This window comes from Colletotrichum lupini, chromosome 1 (genome assembly GCF_023278565.1).
Source record: "Colletotrichum lupini chromosome 1, complete sequence".
Classification (NCBI taxonomy): Eukaryota; Fungi; Ascomycota; class Sordariomycetes; order Glomerellales; family Glomerellaceae; genus Colletotrichum; species Colletotrichum lupini.
In genome coordinates, this window is record NC_064672.1 from 767,381 (window position 1) to 787,598 (window position 20,218).

At 45.8% G+C, this 20,218-nt stretch overlaps 5 protein-coding genes across 5 annotated transcripts; 1 reads left to right on the top strand and 4 right to left on the bottom strand.

Moving 5' to 3' along the window:
* Positions 1-761: 761 nt before the first annotated feature.
* On the bottom strand, positions 762-1,684 carry CLUP02_00246 (ubiquinol-cytochrome C reductase hinge protein; the record flags this gene model as incomplete). The annotated part of the gene is made up of 4 exons (XM_049279298.1): positions 762-826; positions 950-1,066; positions 1,299-1,434; positions 1,595-1,684. 4 exons carry the CDS (start codon positions 1,682-1,684, stop codon positions 762-764), a joined length of 408 nt encoding a protein of 135 aa, XP_049135255.1.
* An 817-nt stretch (positions 1,685-2,501) lies between these two features.
* CLUP02_00247 (WW-domain ligand protein) lies at positions 2,502-4,828 on the bottom strand (the record flags this gene model as incomplete). Its single annotated transcript, XM_049279299.1, has 6 exons — positions 2,502-3,035; positions 3,101-3,370; positions 3,474-4,059; positions 4,115-4,170; positions 4,224-4,477; positions 4,510-4,828. The coding sequence occupies 6 exons, from the start codon at positions 4,826-4,828 to the stop codon at positions 2,502-2,504; spliced, it is 2,019 nt and encodes a 672-aa protein (XP_049135256.1).
* A 10,628-nt stretch (positions 4,829-15,456) lies between these two features.
* On the bottom strand, positions 15,457-15,990 carry CLUP02_00248 (uncharacterized protein; the record flags this gene model as incomplete). The annotated part of the gene is made up of 1 exon (XM_049279300.1): positions 15,457-15,990. One exon carries the CDS (start codon positions 15,988-15,990, stop codon positions 15,457-15,459), a length of 534 nt encoding a protein of 177 aa, XP_049135257.1.
* Positions 15,991-16,416: 426 nt separating this feature from the next.
* Positions 16,417-16,671, bottom strand: CLUP02_00249 (uncharacterized protein; the record flags this gene model as incomplete). The annotated part of the gene is made up of 1 exon (XM_049279301.1): positions 16,417-16,671. One exon carries the CDS (start codon positions 16,669-16,671, stop codon positions 16,417-16,419), a length of 255 nt encoding a protein of 84 aa, XP_049135258.1.
* Positions 16,672-17,848: 1,177 nt separating this feature from the next.
* Positions 17,849-18,619, top strand: CLUP02_00250 (DlpA domain-containing protein; the record flags this gene model as incomplete). The annotated part of the gene is made up of 2 exons (XM_049279302.1): positions 17,849-18,262; positions 18,344-18,619. The coding sequence occupies 2 exons, from the start codon at positions 17,849-17,851 to the stop codon at positions 18,617-18,619; spliced, it is 690 nt and encodes a 229-aa protein (XP_049135259.1).
* Positions 18,620-20,218: the final 1,599 nt, after the last annotated feature.

Here is a 20,218-nt window from a genome sequence, read left to right on the forward strand (position 1 = left end):
CTCGCCTCGCCTCGCCTGCCCTCTCGCCTAGTAAGGTATGCTGCTCTATCCGAGATGAGCTGATCAACTTTACCTTCTTCCGTCAAGTTTGTCATAAACACGTAGCAAAAATCATTTACTATCCATCCCCGAAGCCCCTACTTCTTTCTCTCTCTCTCTACTGGATTTCTGAGCTGCAGTCCAAAACTTGTACACGTTTCTTTAACAGAACTGTGCCATGGCTACTGCTTGACGGCTCCCGATTCGGTCTCAAGGATGAGATCTCTCTTGGCCCAAGAGCCTGTCTGTCGTACGTCAAGCATGATATAGCTCCAATGCTACTCAGCAGTCTTTCACATCTTATCATACGAGAGATCCGCATGCAGGTAAAAGTCATGGTGAAATCTATTGCGCGATATGCCCATGGTACAAAAGACAAGATCTTTCGGCGCCGCAAGCCGGACAGCGCCCACTACTGAGCAACCCGGCTTGACGAGCACCACTGGGGTGAAGGGGTGGAGGTACAAGGGGTAGGTTGGAGGTCCCAAAGGAAACTCTAGGGCCGGTTTGCTAGACATTTTCGTTCTCGTCTTCATCTCGTCTCGGCAACGACATTTCTCTCTCTCTCTCGCGCGCGCGAAGCCCACTCTCGTAGAAATAGATACCAGTCGTCCAATGCCGCTAATGCGAATAATGGGCTCGGTCTCGAAAAAAGAAGATGAACCGCCGATGCCGTTCCGTCGTTCGTCGTCTACGATGTCAAGACTGGGGAAATGTTGCATTTACTTGAGCTTAGCCCAGAGCTTGGGGGCGGCGCACTGGGTGGCGCAGTGAGCAAGGTGGAAGACTACACCAGAATGTCAGCTTTCGTCGGCCCTGTAGTGAGCTTCTTTGACCGTCTGCCATTTGCCCATCATATATATATATATATATATATGACGGACAGGTGTAGAACTTGGTGACAACTTACACTCCTCAACGCAGTCCTCCTTGGCACCCTCCTCGCTGTCGGCAGCCGCCGTGACGCGCTCAACGCACTCGTCGTAGTGGTGCTTGGCCGGTGCGCAAGCCTTGGACTCCTCGCAGTCTGTCACCCAAAATCGTCAGCAACTCGTTCTGTAGAATTTCGAAATTTCGGACAATCGCGTTTAGCGGGTCGATAACGTTGGGAAGCAGGCGTTCGGGTGTCGATGCGGGAGCTCGCGAAATTGCTCATGTGCGTGTCATCGACTGTTTCCCGCCCAGCACACCGAATGTCGCGTATCGCCATCGAATCTTGTGTCGGGGATTCCGGGAGTGGTAAAAAAACAAGAACGAACCTTTCTCGAGCTGCTCCTTGGGGTCGACGGTCTCCTCCTCCTCCTCCTCTTCCTCTTCTTCCTCCTCCTCTTCCTCTGCCTCCTCCTCCTCGGCCTCGGGCTCCTCCTTGGACTCCTCCTCAGCGGTCTCCTCCTCCTGGAGAAAGAAACATTAGTCAACGGTTCTTATTTGTCGAAAAAAAAACTGCAGAGCGAATGCGAAACGAGGACAGCGACGAAGGCGGGAACGTGATCATCGCCCAACCTCAGGCCATGCCTTGCAACAAATTGCGCGCAAAAAAAATAGCTTCGCTCACCTTCTCCTCGGCGGCAGGGGCCTCGGCCTCGACGGTGGCCCACGGCATGGCGGCCTCAGCGAGGTCCGTGATGGTATCCCAGAAACCCATTGTGGCGGAGGTGCGTGAATTGGCTTGACGTGATGTCGTGGATAGTGGTTGATTTGGGGTGGGAAGTCGGGAGCTTTCGGCAGAGACGTCGTAGGAACGAAAACTGGGTGTTCTGAATTCGGTCGTAAGTTATTCCCAATTGGCCCGTTTTGATTGGCTGCGGTGGAAAGGCTGGGTGACTAAGCGTCATCGACCGCGGGAACCGCCAAACGTGACCGTGGGCCGGAGCGCCAAGGATCTGCCGTTCCGATGCTACTACCTCCAGCCCGGTTACATCTATACCGGTACTTACCACTTACCTGAGTACCTCACCTCACCTAGGTACCTTGCCTCACTTCACACCCTTGAGACCGGCCGAAAGCTCCCAAGCCACCATCTCGTCACAATCACATGGAAAAGTGGGAAAGCAAAGGGGAAAAGATCAGGCAAAAGAAAGTTACGGGGGAAGAAAAGTTACTCGCATGGTTGCGTCAAGCTTCCCAGCGTTAAATTTAACCATCATGCTTACTGAGGTGGCTGCCACTCATCACACAAGGTCTTGTCCATCTATACCTTGCGAGATGGTTCGCGCACACTGTGATTGCCCCCCCATCTCTTGTGCCTGGGGGCATGCATCCCAATCCTCGTGTCCTCGCCCTCGTTCTCCTCATCAAGACGTGCTCGTCATTTCTCTACACTTCAAGTTCGTTAAGAAACGCAGGATCCGCCAGCCGCTAGTGTAGATGCTATAAAAAGTTACAGGTGTAGGAGTGAAATGCAGGGAGGTATCGATGCAAAAAAGCGTTAGTCATGAGCCCGTGATGAATCAAAACCCCCGCTATGCTCTGTCAGACTCTTCGCGAACATGGTCCTCGAGTCGCATGCTGAGCGTCTGTGCTTGCGCCTCATCATAATCCGGTGGGGGTTCGTCCGGACGCCGGTTCGCATTCTGACCCCCCGGACTTGCCGGCCGACCGGCCGCTTCTTCCTGCTGCTGCTGTTGCTGCTGTTGCGGCGCCAGGCTGCTCGGAGCTGCTCCGCCGCCCTCGGTTGCTTCGTAGGCCGGCAGCGGCTCGTCCGGAATGTTGACCGTCTGTCCCGTTTCCTGCTGCAGACGCCTCACATGCTCAAGTCGTTCCTTGAGCTCCTCGAACCTTTGCCGGAACTCGCTGTGGCCGCCCTCCTTGAAGCTCATCTTCACCTCGACCCGTGGTATGTCGGCAGGCACGCCGCCTCCAGAGACGGGCACGACGGTGGCGGACCAGAACCAGGCGCCAAAGAACGGCGAGCCAACGTAGGAATCGGCGCAGTTCAAGATTGGCGCATGGAACGACTTCAACTCGGCGGTGGGTTTTGCAGGAATGTAAATGACCTGGAGCAGGGTGATCAGCTTCGCCCTCCGGCGCCATGTCATGGGATAAGTCATGCAGTGCATACCCGTTGTGTTGTGATGTATGCCGTGCCATTGTCGCTCTTGCGCGCAAAGGGCGTCCTTCCTTGCTGTAAGGCCTTGGGTACCGACAGCTCGAGGCTTACTTTGGCATTGGATCTGTGTCTGATGTGTTCGTGAGGAAGAGGGTTGATATCACCCGTCTGGGTGATCATGACCCAACTATCACCATGGTCAGAATCTAGGCGGGCCTGGGCAAGCTGTCGTTCTCTCTGGACGGTGCGGGCAATGGTAAGGGCATGCTGCTCTTGCAGATACTGATCCGTCATGGTGGACGGCAAGTGTGGGGGTGGTATATAGCCGAGAGGAGTGTGAGAGAGAGGAGGTTGATTTGATGGTCGAGGTTGGCAGCGGGGTTACCACGGACGCTGGCCGGGATGACTCCGTGGTGCTGGGGCTCGGGGCGGCGTGGGATGACGGGAAGATGAAGGGGAAACAGAGGCAGAGCATAAGAGGGAAAGGGAACATGGAGGGACGTACTTTATTGACATTTTGAACGAAACGGCGAGCAGCTGCAGCGCAGAGCTTCCTAGTTCGTCTCAGCGAGTTGAGGGTTGCGTGGGAGTGGGCGTGGTCGGTAGCGGCAGGGCTTGCAGAGAAGCTTCGGAGATCTGGATTGTGGTGGGGTGGATCCTGGTACAGGCACAGGCACAGGGGAGGTACTTTGTGGGAAGGGGAAAAGGGCGTCGCGTTCTGGGCAGCGGCGAGGGCGGCGTCGGCATCGGCGTCGGCGGGTGTTGAGAAATGGTGAGGTGAGGTAGGTAAGGTGAGGAGGTGAGGTGCTGCTGTTGGGTTGCTGGTGCTATTGCTGTTGCTGGCGGCTGCGGCTGCTGTTTGATACACCTCAGAGTCGAAGCGGCGGCCGGCAGAGAGGATGGCGAAGAGCGAGTGAGTAAGTGCCCAGTGGAAGAGGCGCACCGGAGGGGTGGGCAAGGAAGCAGAGAGGCTGATAGCGTTAGTTGGGTATTAGCTGGGCGGATAAGAAGGGTAAGGCAAGGCACAGGGCAAGGTCAGGTTTGGTAAGGTATACGCAGTATGGGAGAGTGGACAGGGTATTCTCGGAAAGGGTGGAGGAAAATTAAGGTACCCTACCTTGTTGCTACTTGCTACCTTGGAGCCTAGAGCGAGGCAAGGCGCGGCAAGGCCAGGCAAATAGGTAGATGTCGTAGTCGTAGTCTTTACTCTGTAGTAGAGGGCAAGGAGGGCAGACGGCTCAAGGGAAGGGAGCGGGCCAGACAAGATGACACAGCTCGACCAAATCAGAGAGAGAGGAGGAGGCCAAGTTGCGGCAACTACTTTGGCTAGTCCGACGACGGTGGCTGGGGAAGTTCGGATGCGTAGGTAGTCGAGGTGGGGGAGGGGTTCTGTGACAAGACAAGCAATGGTGTGATGAGACGGTATGGGATGAGAATAGCTAAGGTATGAGAGGAGGAGGAAGAGGAGGAGAAGGAGGATTCTCTCTCATCAACCTGAGGTGGGATGGGTGTGTAGTGAACGGAGTAAGGTAGGTAGTCAGTCACGTAGGTAGTGTAATGCGGATAAGGTGGTCGACGAGACAAGGTGAGGTGAAGAAAGCCCAAGTACTTCCGTACCTCTCCCGGCTCTCCGTACGCAAAAGGTACTTTAGCCACTAAGGTAGCCGTCGCTATTCGTACGTGCTTCTTCTTGTTCTTCTTCTTCGGCTTGGGGGGAGCGGGGGACCCAATGAGAGACATCGGCGCGCCGCGCAACTGGATGAATGTGTGTCCACATGGGTGAGAGTGCCAATAGGCCCAATACTCAAGTGTGTGTGTGTGTGTGTGTGTGTGTGTGTGTGTGTGTGTGAGTGTGTGTGTGTGTGTGTGAGTGTGAGTGAGAGTGAGAGTGAGAGTGTGCGAGTATCGATTGGATCCAGGCCCCCCCTCCAGGTGTCTCCAAAAAGTCTCCAACTGACCTTAGGCCGTTAAGTTGCGTCCTGCGTCTTTGCGGGTTCCCTGAACTCTTCTCTCTGTGTCCCCAACTCCCTTTCTGCCGCTAGTTCACGCAAGTCGTCCAACGTCTGTCGATTCGCCGTGTCTTGTTTGATCTGCTGCTCACTACTCGCTGCTGTTGGGTTCCATTTGTTTGCTTCTGACATCCACGCAGGAGAGAACTATGGCTACCTTGCCTTGGCGTGCCAGGTACACAGTGCACAGCTTGCTTCTTTCTTTCCTGCTTGCTTGCTTCCGCTCATCACTGCTCCTGCGTGAAGAACGATGGAGTCTCGACTGGAGTATCCGTGCTCGTATGAATCGTTCTTCCTGCCCTTGATTCTCCTCCTTCTCCTCCTCTTCCTCCTTCGGTCTAGGTAAAGTACTCATCCACCAGTCGTCGAGAGGTTTGTACATACGCTGCAGGTGTGGATGAGATGCCAGCGACATGGGCCCTCTGGGTCAGAACTGCTGCAGCCCAGAACAGGACTCTGGACGAATGAGCTCAGCGCTTGGCCAGGGTTGGCTGGGTCGGTCCTTTACGACCACACTGCAGGCATGGATAATGGGGGGGGAACTCTGTGCGCCGCGCAGTAGCAGGCGCATTGGATCACGCAGACTCGCAGTAGCAGCAGGCCTGGGACCCGTCTGCTCAATGCAAATTTGTGAGATTGCGGAGCTTGAAGCGACGTCGTCCTGCAGTTGGCCCAATCGACTGACCCTGGGGTCTGTACTTGATCTGATCCGTCCGAGGTTTACCTGCCAGCCGGCGCAAAAGTGGGAATGGTGTCCAAGTTGCCCCCTACCTCTGCCTAGGGAGCCATGTTGTGGTAAGTCTTGACTAAGGACCGGCCGACGGGCGACACCCAAGGGCAAGGTCGACGGTCGACCGAGATACCAAGCGGCTGCGGCTTCTGGCATCTGCTGCTGGCATTCCCGTCTGCCCTGCGTTGCGCCGCCGGGCTGCTACCGGTGATACCTAGTGTAGGCGCGAATAGAGTAACAAGTAGCAGTCATTGACCTTGGAGATCTCTCTCCAAGAGGGACGGATGACCAGGTCTGGGACCAGATTGCCAGGAAGAGTGCAGGCCAGGGATCTCGGGATGGACGCGCCGATCCTTTTGCACCCAACTCGAGCCAGGAACCCTCGTCTTGAAATAAAGCCTCTATGAAGCTCTCCCGTCTAGATTGGCTCGGTGAGCGACTTTCACCTTGTGACGGCAACGACAATCCCTCGAGCCATGATGCCAAGGTCACCGTCTCCAGCTCGACTGTTCGGGTTTCCCAGAAAGGCAGTGAACCATGATTATGAATCCCAGCAGGACACGCCCGTGTCTTGGTGCCTGAAGATGACTCCGACGAGTCCGAGAACGACCTCATTCGTACCTAATCGCCCTGTCTGCCTGTACGACTTTGGTTGTGGTCGTGGTTGTGGCATGCCTAGCTCTAGACTGTCGGTATCAGTCATGAGGGACATTGTGAACCCTGAATTCTTCCACCGCGGACACCCCAAGGCCCAAGCCGACGCAACGCGCGGCGCGGCATATGTCTCACGCAAAGACCAGACGAACAGATGTCAGTTGTTTTGCATGTTTTAGAAAAAGAAAAGAAGGTGTCTCCCCCCGAGTCAAGCGGAATGACTCGAAATGGCTGCTAGCTATCAGCTCGTGCCGCAGACATACGCCGTTGAAGCAGAGAAACGGGGATGGTTAGAATGGGGAGCTTGAATTGAGACCTTGGGACTCGGGAGGGAGACTTTGTGGAAACCATCCAGTGTTGTCCCGTTCCCGTTCCCCGTCAAGACCAGTACCATCCATGATCTTCAGCGGCCCGGGACTTGCCATGCCATCGGGGCCGTCGAGCATGCGGTCGTTGGGCTTTGTCCACCTACGTCCCACAGCGCAGCCAACCTAATGCCAGAGGGAGACCCAGCCAGGAACAACTTTGCAAAAGCAGCGCCAGTGGCGGGCTTACATTCATCGTCAAAGACGGAGTACTCTGGTAGCGAGTGCAGCGTGGTCGGCCACATGCCTGCGCGGTACCCAGAAGATACTCAGTAAGTCGACCCACCCCCTTTTGGCCACCCCCCCCTTTTGGCCACCCCATTTCTCCATCCCAGCCACCGCATTAAAACCCTACCCACGATTTTCAAACTACTATAATAATTACAAAAATCGTCCAAATATAATTCTTTTTTATATACTTATTTATTAATATATAATAGTCTTATATACCGAAAATAAAGTTATTCGGGCTTTTAAAGCTATTAAAAGAGGTTTTTTAGTTAATTAGGCCTCGATTAAGTTTAGAGTTCTAAAGTTAACTTTTTATAATTATAAGAGAGGCTACTAAATAAGAGTAATAATATTCGTAGACCTCTAAAAGCTTCTTTTATAATAAAAAGACTAGCTAGCTTAATAAGTTCGTATTTAATATAATCTAGGTATTATACTAACTTATAAATAACTTATAGAATTTACTAAATAAGTTCTAAGATCCTAGGGGGATATAAATCCTCTTAAGAAGAGATAAATAGACGCTTTTTTAAAGAGGAACTTATTAATTAAGGTTTAAAGAAGTCGTACTATCGATTCGAGGCGTTTAAATAGGGCTATTACTAATATAATTAAGTTATAGTTTAGATTACTTAATATACTAAAGATTAGTAATATTAAATAGGCTAATAAGTATAATATAAATAAGACTAGTATCTTAGAGGGTAAGGGATTTAATAGCCTAGTTTTAAGTAAAGTAAAGACTATAGTAGTATTAAAAAAAGAGCCTAGTTTGCGTACTTAGGTATTTATAATCGAGTATATCTCTATTAATAGTTAAGCTATTAAACTACTAGTTATATATAAAAAAAAGTCGGTATAGTAGTAGTAGTTTCTATTTAAACTTAACCCTTATACTAGTTAAGAGTTTATAATAATAAATAATAGCTAGATAACCGATAAAACTACTCTTAAATAGTTAAAAATAGTGTTCTTATTATAGACTAAGACCCCCCCCCCTTAGGGGGCTTAGTATATTTAATAAGCTTTAATTATTAATTTTAAATAGCTATAAGAGTTATATAATAATAAAATTTATATAAAAATACTATAAAAATAACGTCTACTTACTATTCTTATTACTATATACTTCCTATATCTTCTAGCTATTAAATATAGCTATTTTTAAACCTATTAAGTCTAAGTATAAAAAGGAGCTTAGTAAGGAGGACATAGTAAACAATTCTACTATTATTAAAAAGTAATACTTCTTAAGCTATTATTAAAAAGCTTATTTAGCTAGTTTAACGTTATTAAATATACGAAATAAATAAAAAGTAACTAGACTATATCCCCCTAATATAGCTAGACTACTTACTAATTTAATAATCCTACCTAACCTAATTATACTAATTAAAAAGACTATAAATACTAAGTAAGTAACTAGTAATACTAGAAAAGCTATTAATTAAGTATTAGCGGCGTTTATTATTAACTAGTTAATACTTAGGAAGGCTAGCGAGCTCTACGATTAGTTAAAGTTATTTATAGAGCTTAGTCTAGATTATAATACTTAACGACTACTATTTAAAAAAATAAAAAAGGTATTTAGCGAGTAGGCCTATTATTTAGTAATATCTTAGTATTATATTATTACGAAAGGGAACTTAAGGCAGGTCGGAACGCTACTATATTAACCTAATTAACTAAAGACTTAACGTAAAGAGGAAAAAAACAGAATAGTGGGCAGAAGCTAGCGAGCTAGCCCTTTAGGCCCAGCGGTCTAGCTCGTTACGTAACTACTAGGAGCTTAGCCTCGTAGCCTAAGGCTAAGCCACGGGGCCCACAGGGGCCCTAATACCTACTACCGTAATATTACCCCCCCCTCTATACTAAAGGGCGCTATCCGTAGTACCGAAAAATAAACCTCCTAATTACCCCTTATTCTAGCAAATCTATAGCTATAATTACTACTATCGCATTATCGTCGTCCCTCGGTAGTAGCGAATTACTAGCCGCGGCGGCTTTTATTTATATATCTAAGTTCCGTAGCGGACCTTTAGTAGTTAGGTACTAATAATAGAACGCTTATAATACTACTAACGCATACTTAAAGCTCTTTACGTTATACTACGTCGGATCCGTATCGTATCCCTTTTAGTCTACTTAGTATTATAGCTTTTCCTTATATAAACGTAACTTAACTATTTTAAAGACCTCGTACTCCGGCTCGCCGTTATTATTAATAATTAGTAGTAGTAGCTCTTAGTTCTACCTAGGTAGTAGGTCGTTAGTAGCCTTCCTTAGCTTATTTAGGTAAAAGACCGGGTATACCTAGCTACTTATTAATAATTCTACGACCTATATACCCCCCTATCTAGTACTAATAATAGGCTATAGGCCGGCCTATAGCTACTATAATTTATTTACGTTAGTAGACTTCTAGTACGAGGTATTAACAAAGACCTAGTCTCTTATTTTTAGGTCGTCCGGGCGCTAGCGGCAGTTAATATACCTTTTATATTATATTTAAATAACCTTTATATTACCCTTAGCGATCTCCTAGGCCTCGTATATTCCCTAAGCTATATGCTATGCGTCGGTACGGTTTAGCTTCTTTTTTATAAAGCTAAATTAGTAAGTTCGCTTAGACTAATTAAAAAAAAGCCGTAGCTAGCGACCGAATTCTATTTTATATAATAATAGCCCCGTAGTCTCGCTAGGCTAAGTAATATAAGTAAAGTTAACCGCGGGTAGTATATCGCTCTAATTATCTTAATATTAGTTAACTAATAATCTTAACTATTATAAAATATACTAGTTTAGTACCTCTATCTAGCCGTCCGTTTATAAGTAATCCGCCGTTAATAGCTATAGCTTAACCCCGTAGATCTTATAAAGCTCCCCCTAGAAATTGGAGATAAACTAGGGGCCTCGGTCCGATATAATAGTTTTTAGTAGGCCGAAGATAGGTAGTACCTACTTATAAAACATCTAGCTCATATCTTTTACTATAGTAGTCTTATAATAAAAAATAAATATCGCCCTTTTACCTAGGCAGTTTACTACTACTTATATATTATTAAATCCTTTTTAATCGGTAAGGATAGTTATAAAGTTAGTAAAGATATACTACTACGGGTAGTTAGGTATTAATAGCGGTCTTAGCTCTCCTAGAGGTTTATTACGCAGCTTCTATAATTAGTAATAAGTATAATAGTTCCGAATATATTAATAAGTATCTACCGTTAGGCCCGGCTAGTAGTACCGCTATTTAATTATTTTTACGATCTTATTACGCCCTAAGTGGGCGAGGAGTTTTTATTTATAGACCTTGCGAATAACTATAGTACGGAGGTTCTCCTCTTTAGGTACTATAAGTTTCCTATTTATTATTAATAATCCGTTATTTTAAATAGACTAGCGCTCGCGTCCTTTAGTTATTAGCGCTCGTATTAGTATAAGAGACGTTATAATAAAGTCCCTATTAAGCTTTAAAATCTTCTTTATTAATAAGTACCCCTATAGCTCGTCTTTTAATAAAAGTAAGCTAACTATAAGCTATAGTTAGCTAACGGCGGCGCTTAATAGCGCCCGTAGCTCCGCTATAATATTAAAAAATAGTAGTCCTAGTAATATAAGGACTTATATCCTATTAGCCTCTTTTAATACTTATTAAGTATAGATATTTTCCGTCTTTTATAAGAGGGCGTTAACTAGCACGTTCTCTTTCCCTAGGTAATAATAAATTTAAAAATTAAAGTCCGCTAGCGTGCTAGCTTAGCGGGCTTATTATAAGTTAAGTAGGCGCTTAGTTATAAAGAATAGTAATAGCTAATAGTCTATAATAACGTTAAACCTATATTTATAGCTTATAAACTCCGCGCGCTATTTTTTTAGGCATAGTACTATTATTAGTATTTCTTTATTATAAATAGCGTAGTTAAGCTCTGTGCTACTTATCGTTTTTAAATAAAAAGCTACTAAGTATTATAACCCGTTATCTTTTTATTATTATAATAGCGCCCCGGCGTATACTAAGTTAGAGGCGTCTATTTCTAGCTACGTTAATAGCTCTAGCTTAAAATAATAAAAAATGGGCGCTAACGTTAGTACTAGCTTTATAGCTTTAAAGGCCGTTTCGTAGCCGGTACTAAAGTTAAAGGGAACTCCCTTACTTATTAGCCTCGTAAGGGGCCTAGCTAAGCGGCCGTAATTCTTTATAAACCTTTTATAAAAGTTATAGAACCCGAGGAAAGACTAAATACCCTTAAGTAATATAGGTAGTTTCTAGTCTCTAACTATAAAGACTTTCTCCTCGTTTAGCTATATACTTTTTATTAAAACCACGAAACCTAAGTACTTCGTAATAGTAATACTAAATTCGTATTTTTTAATATCTACTTATAAGCCTACTTTTTATAAGTAGTTTAGTACTTTAGTAACGTGCTCTTAGTATTAAAGGGGGTCGTTAGAGAAGATTAGGATATCGTCTATATATACTATATAGAAGTCGTCTAAGTACTCTATTAATATCTCGTTTATATATTACTAATACGTAATAGGCCTATTATAAAGCCTAAAGGGTATTACTTTATACTTATACGCCCCGTAGCGGGTTTTAAATATTGTTAAGTCCTTAGAAGCTAGGTCGAGTTAAATACAGTAAAAAGCCTACTTAATATCTAGCTTAGTAAATACCTTTACCCTACTTAGCTACGCGAGGGTCTCGTTAATAAGTAATAGTAAGTAACGGTCTTTTTTTATAACCTTATTAAGCTTACGGAAGTTAACGTAAAAGCGTAGGCTATTATTATACTTCTTTATAAATAGTATTAGTAATACGAAAAGAGCATTGCCTAGCTCGATAAATCCCTTCTATAAGTGCTCTAGTAAATAGGCCCTTATAGCCTCTAACTTGGGCACTAACTATTTATATAGAGGGTAGTAGGTTAGCTTTTCCCTATTACTATTTAAGAGCTCGATTTTATAATTATATAGCCTATAAGGCACTAATATATCGCTAATAGCCTTACTAAAGATATCGGTCTAGGGCCGTAGATACTTTAGTAAGTTCGTTATTATAAAGTTGCGAGTGACCTAGTTATTATTATATAAGGGGTCTGTCTCCTTTTTCTTATCCTCTATAATATAATTAAGCTTATAAAATAATATAGAGCCTATTTTAACGTCGTTCTACCTTAGGTTTCTTTTAAAAGCGGGAGCGCTAATAAAAGTAATATCTATTTATATTATTACTAAGTATAGTTTCTACTACCTAGCCCTCTTTACGAGGGTAATACTAGTACTATTAAGGGCGCGTTCTATCTTCTTCGCATTCTTAACCTCGTCTAACCGCTATATTTAATAAGCTATTATCTTTAGTAAGCGTAGTAATATTTTAATTAGTATACCCTTCGCTCGCTATTACTAGAGCTTTCGGTTATAATAAGTTATATCTATCTCGAATAGGTCCTATTAACGGTCGGCGTCGATTTAGTATTATACGTTAATAACTTCCGGGGCACATAGGTCCTCGATATCCCTAATAATAGTAAAGGGCGTCTCTTATAGTAATAGGTCCTTAGGCTATATTAAACGTTAGTAGCGAATATTAGGGTTTACCCCGTAGTATTCGAACTACTTCTACCCTAGGATTAGGTCGTAGCGGCCCGTATTAAGCTAAAAGAGGGGTGCTTTTAAAAAGACCTGTTAATTAATATATAGGTTAGCGGTCTATACTACGTTAGTATTATTTAATCGCTCTTTATTAAATTTAGTAATAAGGATTAAGTATTATAATTTGCGGGATAGGGCTGCGCAGAACCGTTATAATAGAGGGGTTACGTAATTATTTATAAATCCGTACTTATTAGCTCCCGTATTAAGTAAGGCTCTTAGGCAAATTCTATATTTATTAAATACTAGTATAAGCTCTATTTTAAGGGGCTAGCCCCCTATGAGATCCTATAGGTTTACTAAATTAATTACTAATCTTCTATTTTTTTTATACGTATCCCTTAGCTAGGAGTTTATTTTTACTAGGGGTTCTAGTTTTCTAAACCCGACTCTATTTTAGTAGGGCCCTTAGTAGCGTTAATAGCGGCTATAGTAGTCTTTAGCTTCTTAGGGCAGTCTTTAGAGATATATTTAGTATTATTATAAACGAAGTAAGCGCTACTATCCTTAAGCTTCTAATATAGAGCTTTAGGGATCGTCTTATAAATAGAAGTACGACCTCGGTCCTATTTAATACCTCTAGTACCTCTATTATTTCTATTATTTCTATTACTTCTACCCGAGGTCTAATAAGTTTAGCTAGAAGCCTTAACCGGGCGGTCTTTTATAAAAGGGGGCTATATCGCGTTAACTAGCTAGGTAACGTACTTAGTATACTTTTAGAAAGTAGCCGTGTTATCTAAGTACTTTAATATAGCCTAGTTACGAAGATATATAAATAGCTTATTATAAAAACGGCGCTTTTACTAAGACTTTAAAAGCTTATTAATATATGCGAGCTTAGTAAACATAGAGCGCTTTTAGTAAACGTTTTTAAGTATAATTATAAGTGCGTCTAGCTTACGACTAGCGTTATCTATAATAATCGGGCTAGTATAAGCCGACTTAAGCTCGTAGAGTAGCTACTTAGCTATAATAATCTCGTTAAAAGTTAATATTAGATATATAAACTCTGTAGTACTATTTTTAATCTTATTAATAATATACTCTAAATAATACCTATCCGTATTATAATTAGTATTTTTTAAGCGCTTCGTAATACGCTAGAGCTAGTAGTCGAACTTAAGGCTAGTATTATTACTTATAAAAATAGGTACGTTAAGCATTTTCTAAGAGCCGTAGGTAATAGGATAGGACGAGGCTAGAGTAGTCTCGCGGCTATCCTATATCTCTAAGTATATTAATTAATACTCTAGCGCACTAAGGGTAGCGGTATCCTAAATAGAGCTAGCCTAGGAGCTATTTTCTAATTACTCTAGTCTTTTAGCTATAGCCGTATTATTAATATAAGCTTAAGTAAGGGCTTCTTTTATAATATAAAGCTCTATAGTAGTAGTACGCATAAGGTTAAAGTTCTTATAGGTTATCGTATATAAGCGCTCCGTACTATTACTTAGTTAGTTAATAGTAAAAACCAGAACCTATTCTAATTAGTACTAAGTAATACGCATCTTTAGCTACTATTTAATCTACTTAAGCAAGGTCTTTCCGTTATTTTTAAAATATAGCTCCTAAATAAGGTCGAGGTTAACATACTACTTAGTATTCTTTTTAAAAAGGATATCGTTATAGATATAAATAGGTAAAGTAAGCTAGTTAGCTACGTTACTAAGGTACGCTAAGTAATCGGCTTAGGTAGTAAAGGGTAAAAAGCGCTCTATTAGCTAGTTAGATAGCGCGACCTTAGGGTTAATAACTAAGAGCTTAGTACTTTCGTTAGGGCCTACGACGCTCTATTAGGACTTATAAAAGCGGCGACTCTACTAAAAGCCGTTAGTATAAAAAGAGACCTAGCCTCCTTAGCTATATCTTTTAATTATTATATTTAGTAAAGGGGGTATATATTTAAGGGGTATTAATTACGCTACTTATACGTAATTAATTTAGTTAGCTATCGCTTAGCTCTCTTATACGCTTTCTTAGTAAAGGTAGCTAGTTAGTATAATAAATAGTTAATTAATTAAAATATTATCGTTCTGTCTCTAGAGAATAGTTAATTAAGTAACGTTAAGTAGTATTATAAAAGGGAACTTAAGGTAGGTCGGAACGCTACTATATTAACCTAATTAACTAAAGACTTAATATAAAGAGGGAAAAAATAAAATAATAGGTAGAAGCTAGCGAGCTGGCCCTTTGGGCCCAGCGGTCTAGCTCGTTACGTAACCACTAGGAGCTTAGCCTCGCAGCCTGAGGCTAAGCCACGGGGCCCACAGGGGCCCTGATGCCCACTGCCGTAACAATATTCGAGTTCTAAAAACTAAAATTAACTAATTAAGGCTATTAAAAAAAAAGAGTATATTAATAGACCTAAATACTAGGTTTATAAATATTTAGGATATATAAAGAGCTTAAGAGGACTTTAGTAACCGTTTAGTTAGTCCTAGTCGACTCGCAGGGGTCGAATTACCTAAGGAGAATAATAACTATATTATTATAGTAGTAGAAGATAGTTAATTAATTAAGTATAGTTAGTGGCGATGTTTTGATACTATGTTTTGATAGGGTGGCCAAAAGGGGGGGGTGGCTAAAAGGGGGTGGGTCGACTTACCCCTGATCATTGTCCTGCTTGGAACCCGGTAATAAACGGAGATCTCTGGCGGGGTTTCTGGAGGAGGAGGAGAAAAAGACCAGGGGTCAGGCGGCGTGGTGGCCGTGGAAAACTCATGTGCTTGACAAACAGAAGCCGGACGGATAGCGAGGTGGACAGACCCCAGGCGCGTTGGTGATAGATGGCCAGTGACGAGCGCTTCGTGTCATGTCGTTGGAGTCGTCGCCATCTCGGTATCTCCCTCTTGGGCCGGCGATTGGCCCCGGTGAGTGAGGGGTATAGCTACTATAGCCCAGATTTGGGGCCAATGTTGCATTGCCAATGATTCGAGAGGTTGTTGAAGGGGACGCAAAGTATACGGGGCATACGGACAGAGGCCAGCGTTTAGCACACAGGCATTGTTGTTTGGTGGAAAAGCAGACGGGTCGAACAGAGTAACAACCACTGCAGGATCGCATCACACTTTCTTGATGCTCGCCTGTTTGCCTCTGGATATCTTGAGAAACTATGATAGAGTAGGTAGGTTTTCCGAGAGGTAAGGTGGATGGATGGGTGGTATGGTGATGTGTAGAAGACACGAATGACAAGAATGCAATCGAAAGCCCCCCCCCCCCGGGCCCGTAATCTTCTCCTGCCAAACATGCCATGTTAATACTCCAATACTTGATGCTCCTTCTCTTTATAAGGTAGACTCCATGCTTTCCCTCGTTACCTAAGGTAAGGTACGATGCCTCGGAACCTTCCAGGTAACGTTTGTCGCCACGTGAAGTTGTGATAAGGTAGGTACAGGAAGCATCGTCGTTCTTGCTCTCTCGGTGTGAGATGAGATACCTAAGGTACTTAAAGAGCGACGTTGACCATTGGTCGGGAGTGCGAGGCGCTGCTTCCCAGTTGGAGCTTGAGATTCCGTCGTCTTGTCGCACTCGCTGGCTCCTTCCGAGTCTAGATCCCTTCCTACCTTACCTTACAAGTTACCATTGACTATTGCCCCGAACCTCACCTTGCTTACACCGGACTTACCTCAATTACTAACAAGGTACTCGAATACTTCTCCGCACGCATAATCTTCCCACCTACCCGAGGTACCTGCTTGACCTTACTCGTGGCTGGGCAACACGGCGACATGGCGACACCAGACAGGCACCGTATTCCTCCCGACGCAACGAACATCCTTCTCTCCTTTCGGCCGCAGAGAAGCACGTCGCCCACGTCTGCATCCACCATAATTCAAGAGTCTGACCGCTTGTCCGCATCGTCTGCCCTCTTTCAGGAACATGCGAACTCCGAGGGGGCCAGGGCCGCATCTCGGACACTTGGAACCGCCCCATCTCGAAGCCTACCTTAACAAACTTCCCTGTCCGCCAATGTCCCCAAGCTCCGGACGACAAAAGTCGCGCGGCACAGCCAAAGAGCTGCGTGAGAAGCGAGCCCACGCCGCACACACAATCCCATTGTCAACAGCACTTTGACGAATAATCACGCTACGACTACATACGTATCCGTACCTACGCGCTCTATCGTCTTTCCCCGCCGGCCCATGTCTCATCATGTGACTGATCGACCACTTCGCCTACAGTGTACATGTTGCCGATCGACAGGATGGTCTCTGTCTTATAACTGCTCCTCCTGTCTCACCACCAGCGATAGATACGACCGCCGTCTGCGCACACTGGCGACAAGACTGGTTCGACGTGTGAGCGAGAGGCGGAGATATAGCCGGCCAATGGCAACAGTCAGCCAATGAATCCAACGGTTCTAGGTCCCTTCATTCTCCGGCAGGCATTACTTGCGACTGCTGCACCTCAACTCCACCAGTCTCACTATCAGATTCCTGCCCACACCCATATAGGCTCTTAATCCGCCCGTGTTCCCTGGACCCGGTAGATGGGCTGTTCAACCAGACCGGTATCGCGCCTTTCGCAATAATCTGGGCCCGCGGTCTGTTTCCGCCTTCTCGTTCTTGTGAGCAACAAATTACAACGCTGCTGCATCAACAGACGTCTCTGCGGAAAATGCAATCTTGGAAACGTCTAGAAGGCCACACAGCGTCTGACTCTGCGCAACTGCCAAGGTGGCACCGCAGCCGTTCCAGCCTACACGGTAGTGTACACTACATACCGAGAGTGCCTTACCGCACCGCGTACGGATGCTGCGCGCAGATGCTCCATGAGGTCCCCCACCAAGCACAAGCCTCCAACGTGCATTCCTGCAAAGCCCACCCTCCTCCATCTGGGACGGCATGTGATTGGAGGGGCTGTCCCACGGCGGCTCCCGAGCATCCAACTTCACCCGGGCCCTAGCTGCGTCGAATGTTTGACCTCTAGTAACCAAGATAATGCGAGCTACTGTCTGATACATCCGTACAAAATATCTTTGGCTTCAACATCATCACTTACAACCGAGGTTCCGTGATTGCTACAAAAACATCGCCCCCTAACTTGTCTCTGTACAAGGAACCAAAATCTCACAACTCATTCCACTGTCGATTAGTCGCTTAACGCTATCATGACCAGCACGCACGACGAACGAATTGCAGCTCTTCAAACTTTCACCGCTTGTGACATTTCAGATGCACTCGTGAAGCTCAAAGTACCCGGGGCTGGCTTCCTGCCTGATCTGCAACTGCTGGGCCAACCGAACCCCGCAGATGCTCCCATCACCATAGCACCAGCATCCACGATACTCTTCGCTCGGAAGGGCGAAACGTTGGATTCGCCCGCGGCGAACATTCCCAAAAACACGCACTGGGCTGATATCACCCAGCCTGGTACCATCGTGATCATCAGACAGCCCGACGGGCAGAAGAATGCCGTCTGCGGAGGAATCATGGCTGTGAGGATGAAGGTTCGGCAAGCGAAGGCGATCGTAGTAGTAGGTCGCGCCAGGGATCTGGACGAACTAACCAGTACGGGTCTACCGGTGAGTCGAATAAACCACCCGGGTCCTTTGGAATCTTCTCCAAGTCCCCTAATCATCTCACCGGTCGCTGAACCTTCTTAGGTCTGGTCAAGGGGACTCTCCACGGTTGGCGCAGGGGCAGAGAGCACCCCTTGGGCAGTCGAAGTACCTATCAATGTCGATGGCACGGTTGTCAACCCTGGCGATCTCGTTTTCGCTGATCCGGTGAATGGGGTTGTCGTCATCCCCAGGGATCAAGTCGACAAGGTCCTAGAGCTCCTCCCCAAGCTCACAGCTGCCGACGACAAGGTCAAGGCGGACGTGCTGAATGGTACATCCGTTTTTGATGCCTTTAAGGCGCACCGGAGCAATCTCTAAATACAGTTGGAAGGTTATGACCATGCCTTGCCGGGAACTTTCGGGCTCGACTGGACGATGAGATTCTGCGGGTTGCAAATCATCTGCTGCGTCGGCAGAGGTGCCTCGCTCACATGAAGACACCCAGTCCTACATCGTGACTTTACGGCAAACGCTTGGGTCCTCTCACTGTGGGGTGGTACTCATTCGTGGGACAATGTCGTTATCCAAGGACGTGGATTAGGGGGAATGGAGGCGTCCATTGGGGTGGGAGCTACCTATGCAATGCATAACCCATCTTCTCGTCACAAATCCCTTGCGACTCCAACGCACTGATACTGACGACCGCAAGGGTCCTTCAAGCGAGCCACCACCACCATCACTGTCAGAACTAATCCGTAACTTCTTCCTATAGGACTCGACCCTTGGCGCTCCTTTACGAATCATGAACCGTCACCGCACTCTGATCTACCCACCAGCGGCCCGCGGGAAAGGAAAAGGGCTGGCTGTCGGGCAATTTGTGCAAATGTGTTGACCCCCGTCATCTCCGAGTCTTCCAAGAAACTCGTCTGCCATTTTGAGGCCCGACGACTTTGTCTGACATCCGTGCCCTCGGCTCATGCTGACCGCCCCCGGCCTCTATCGTTTCCCCCTCCTCTTCTCTCTTGCCTCACTCACCTTTGACTTTGCCCTGCGCACGGAAGACGGAGTGCGTATAGAACATTCACGGATAATTCGGTATCTCTTCTGATGAAAGGTTCAAGCCCGGTTAGGCTTCTGTCGGAATTCAAGTTGAACAGGTCATCTTTTCCCCCTTCCACAGAACGGGATTGGAATCTTTATCGACGGAGGGGAGGCCCAGGTCTTATCATACTACGACTCGCAAATGATACAAGTTGCAGATGCTTGCCCCTAAGAGGGCTGCTAAAATGTTGAAACCTCACAAGACCCTGGGAAAAGGGCATCGCCTAGGGTAGTCTGTCTATCTGATGAGAGGGGGGTGTCAACCACCTACCTTACCTTACCTCACGTTCTACTTGCCGGATGCCCAGAGCACATAGAACCCAATTCTGAAAACAGATACACAGATGTGTACCGAAAATCACCATGTTGGAGTTGAGAGCGTGCTTGGGGGGACCGCGTAGTTGAGCAGCTGTACCGCGTCGAGTAACTCCCCTGGGAAAGCCTGATCCCGTTCAAGGTCGATCTTTTTCGCGCCTGTAAAGCCGAGAGAAACAAGAACCACCACATGAGGTAGAAGTAAAGAGGCTCCAGCCTGCCCTCCACAAACAGCGCAAACTTGCCCCACGAATCCCGCATCACATCGTTTCTTCAGGATTCGAAATCGCTATAGTAAAACAAAGCACGCAGGGCCATATCGCCGCGTACCGCACGAGTCAAACCACGTACCGGCACCGTATGATTTCCCTCACAGTCCAGATCTCGTCAAGGCCCGGAGGGAAAGCCACCGCTTAAAAGGCAAAAGACCACATTCAGAAACATTCGATTCGACTCGGTCCCTTTGAATTCCCTTCTTTTCCCCATTCCCTCATTAATGAAGAAAAAAAAAAAAAAGACAAACGGACAGGCTACAGCACAAGAAAATAACGGCTTTTTCTA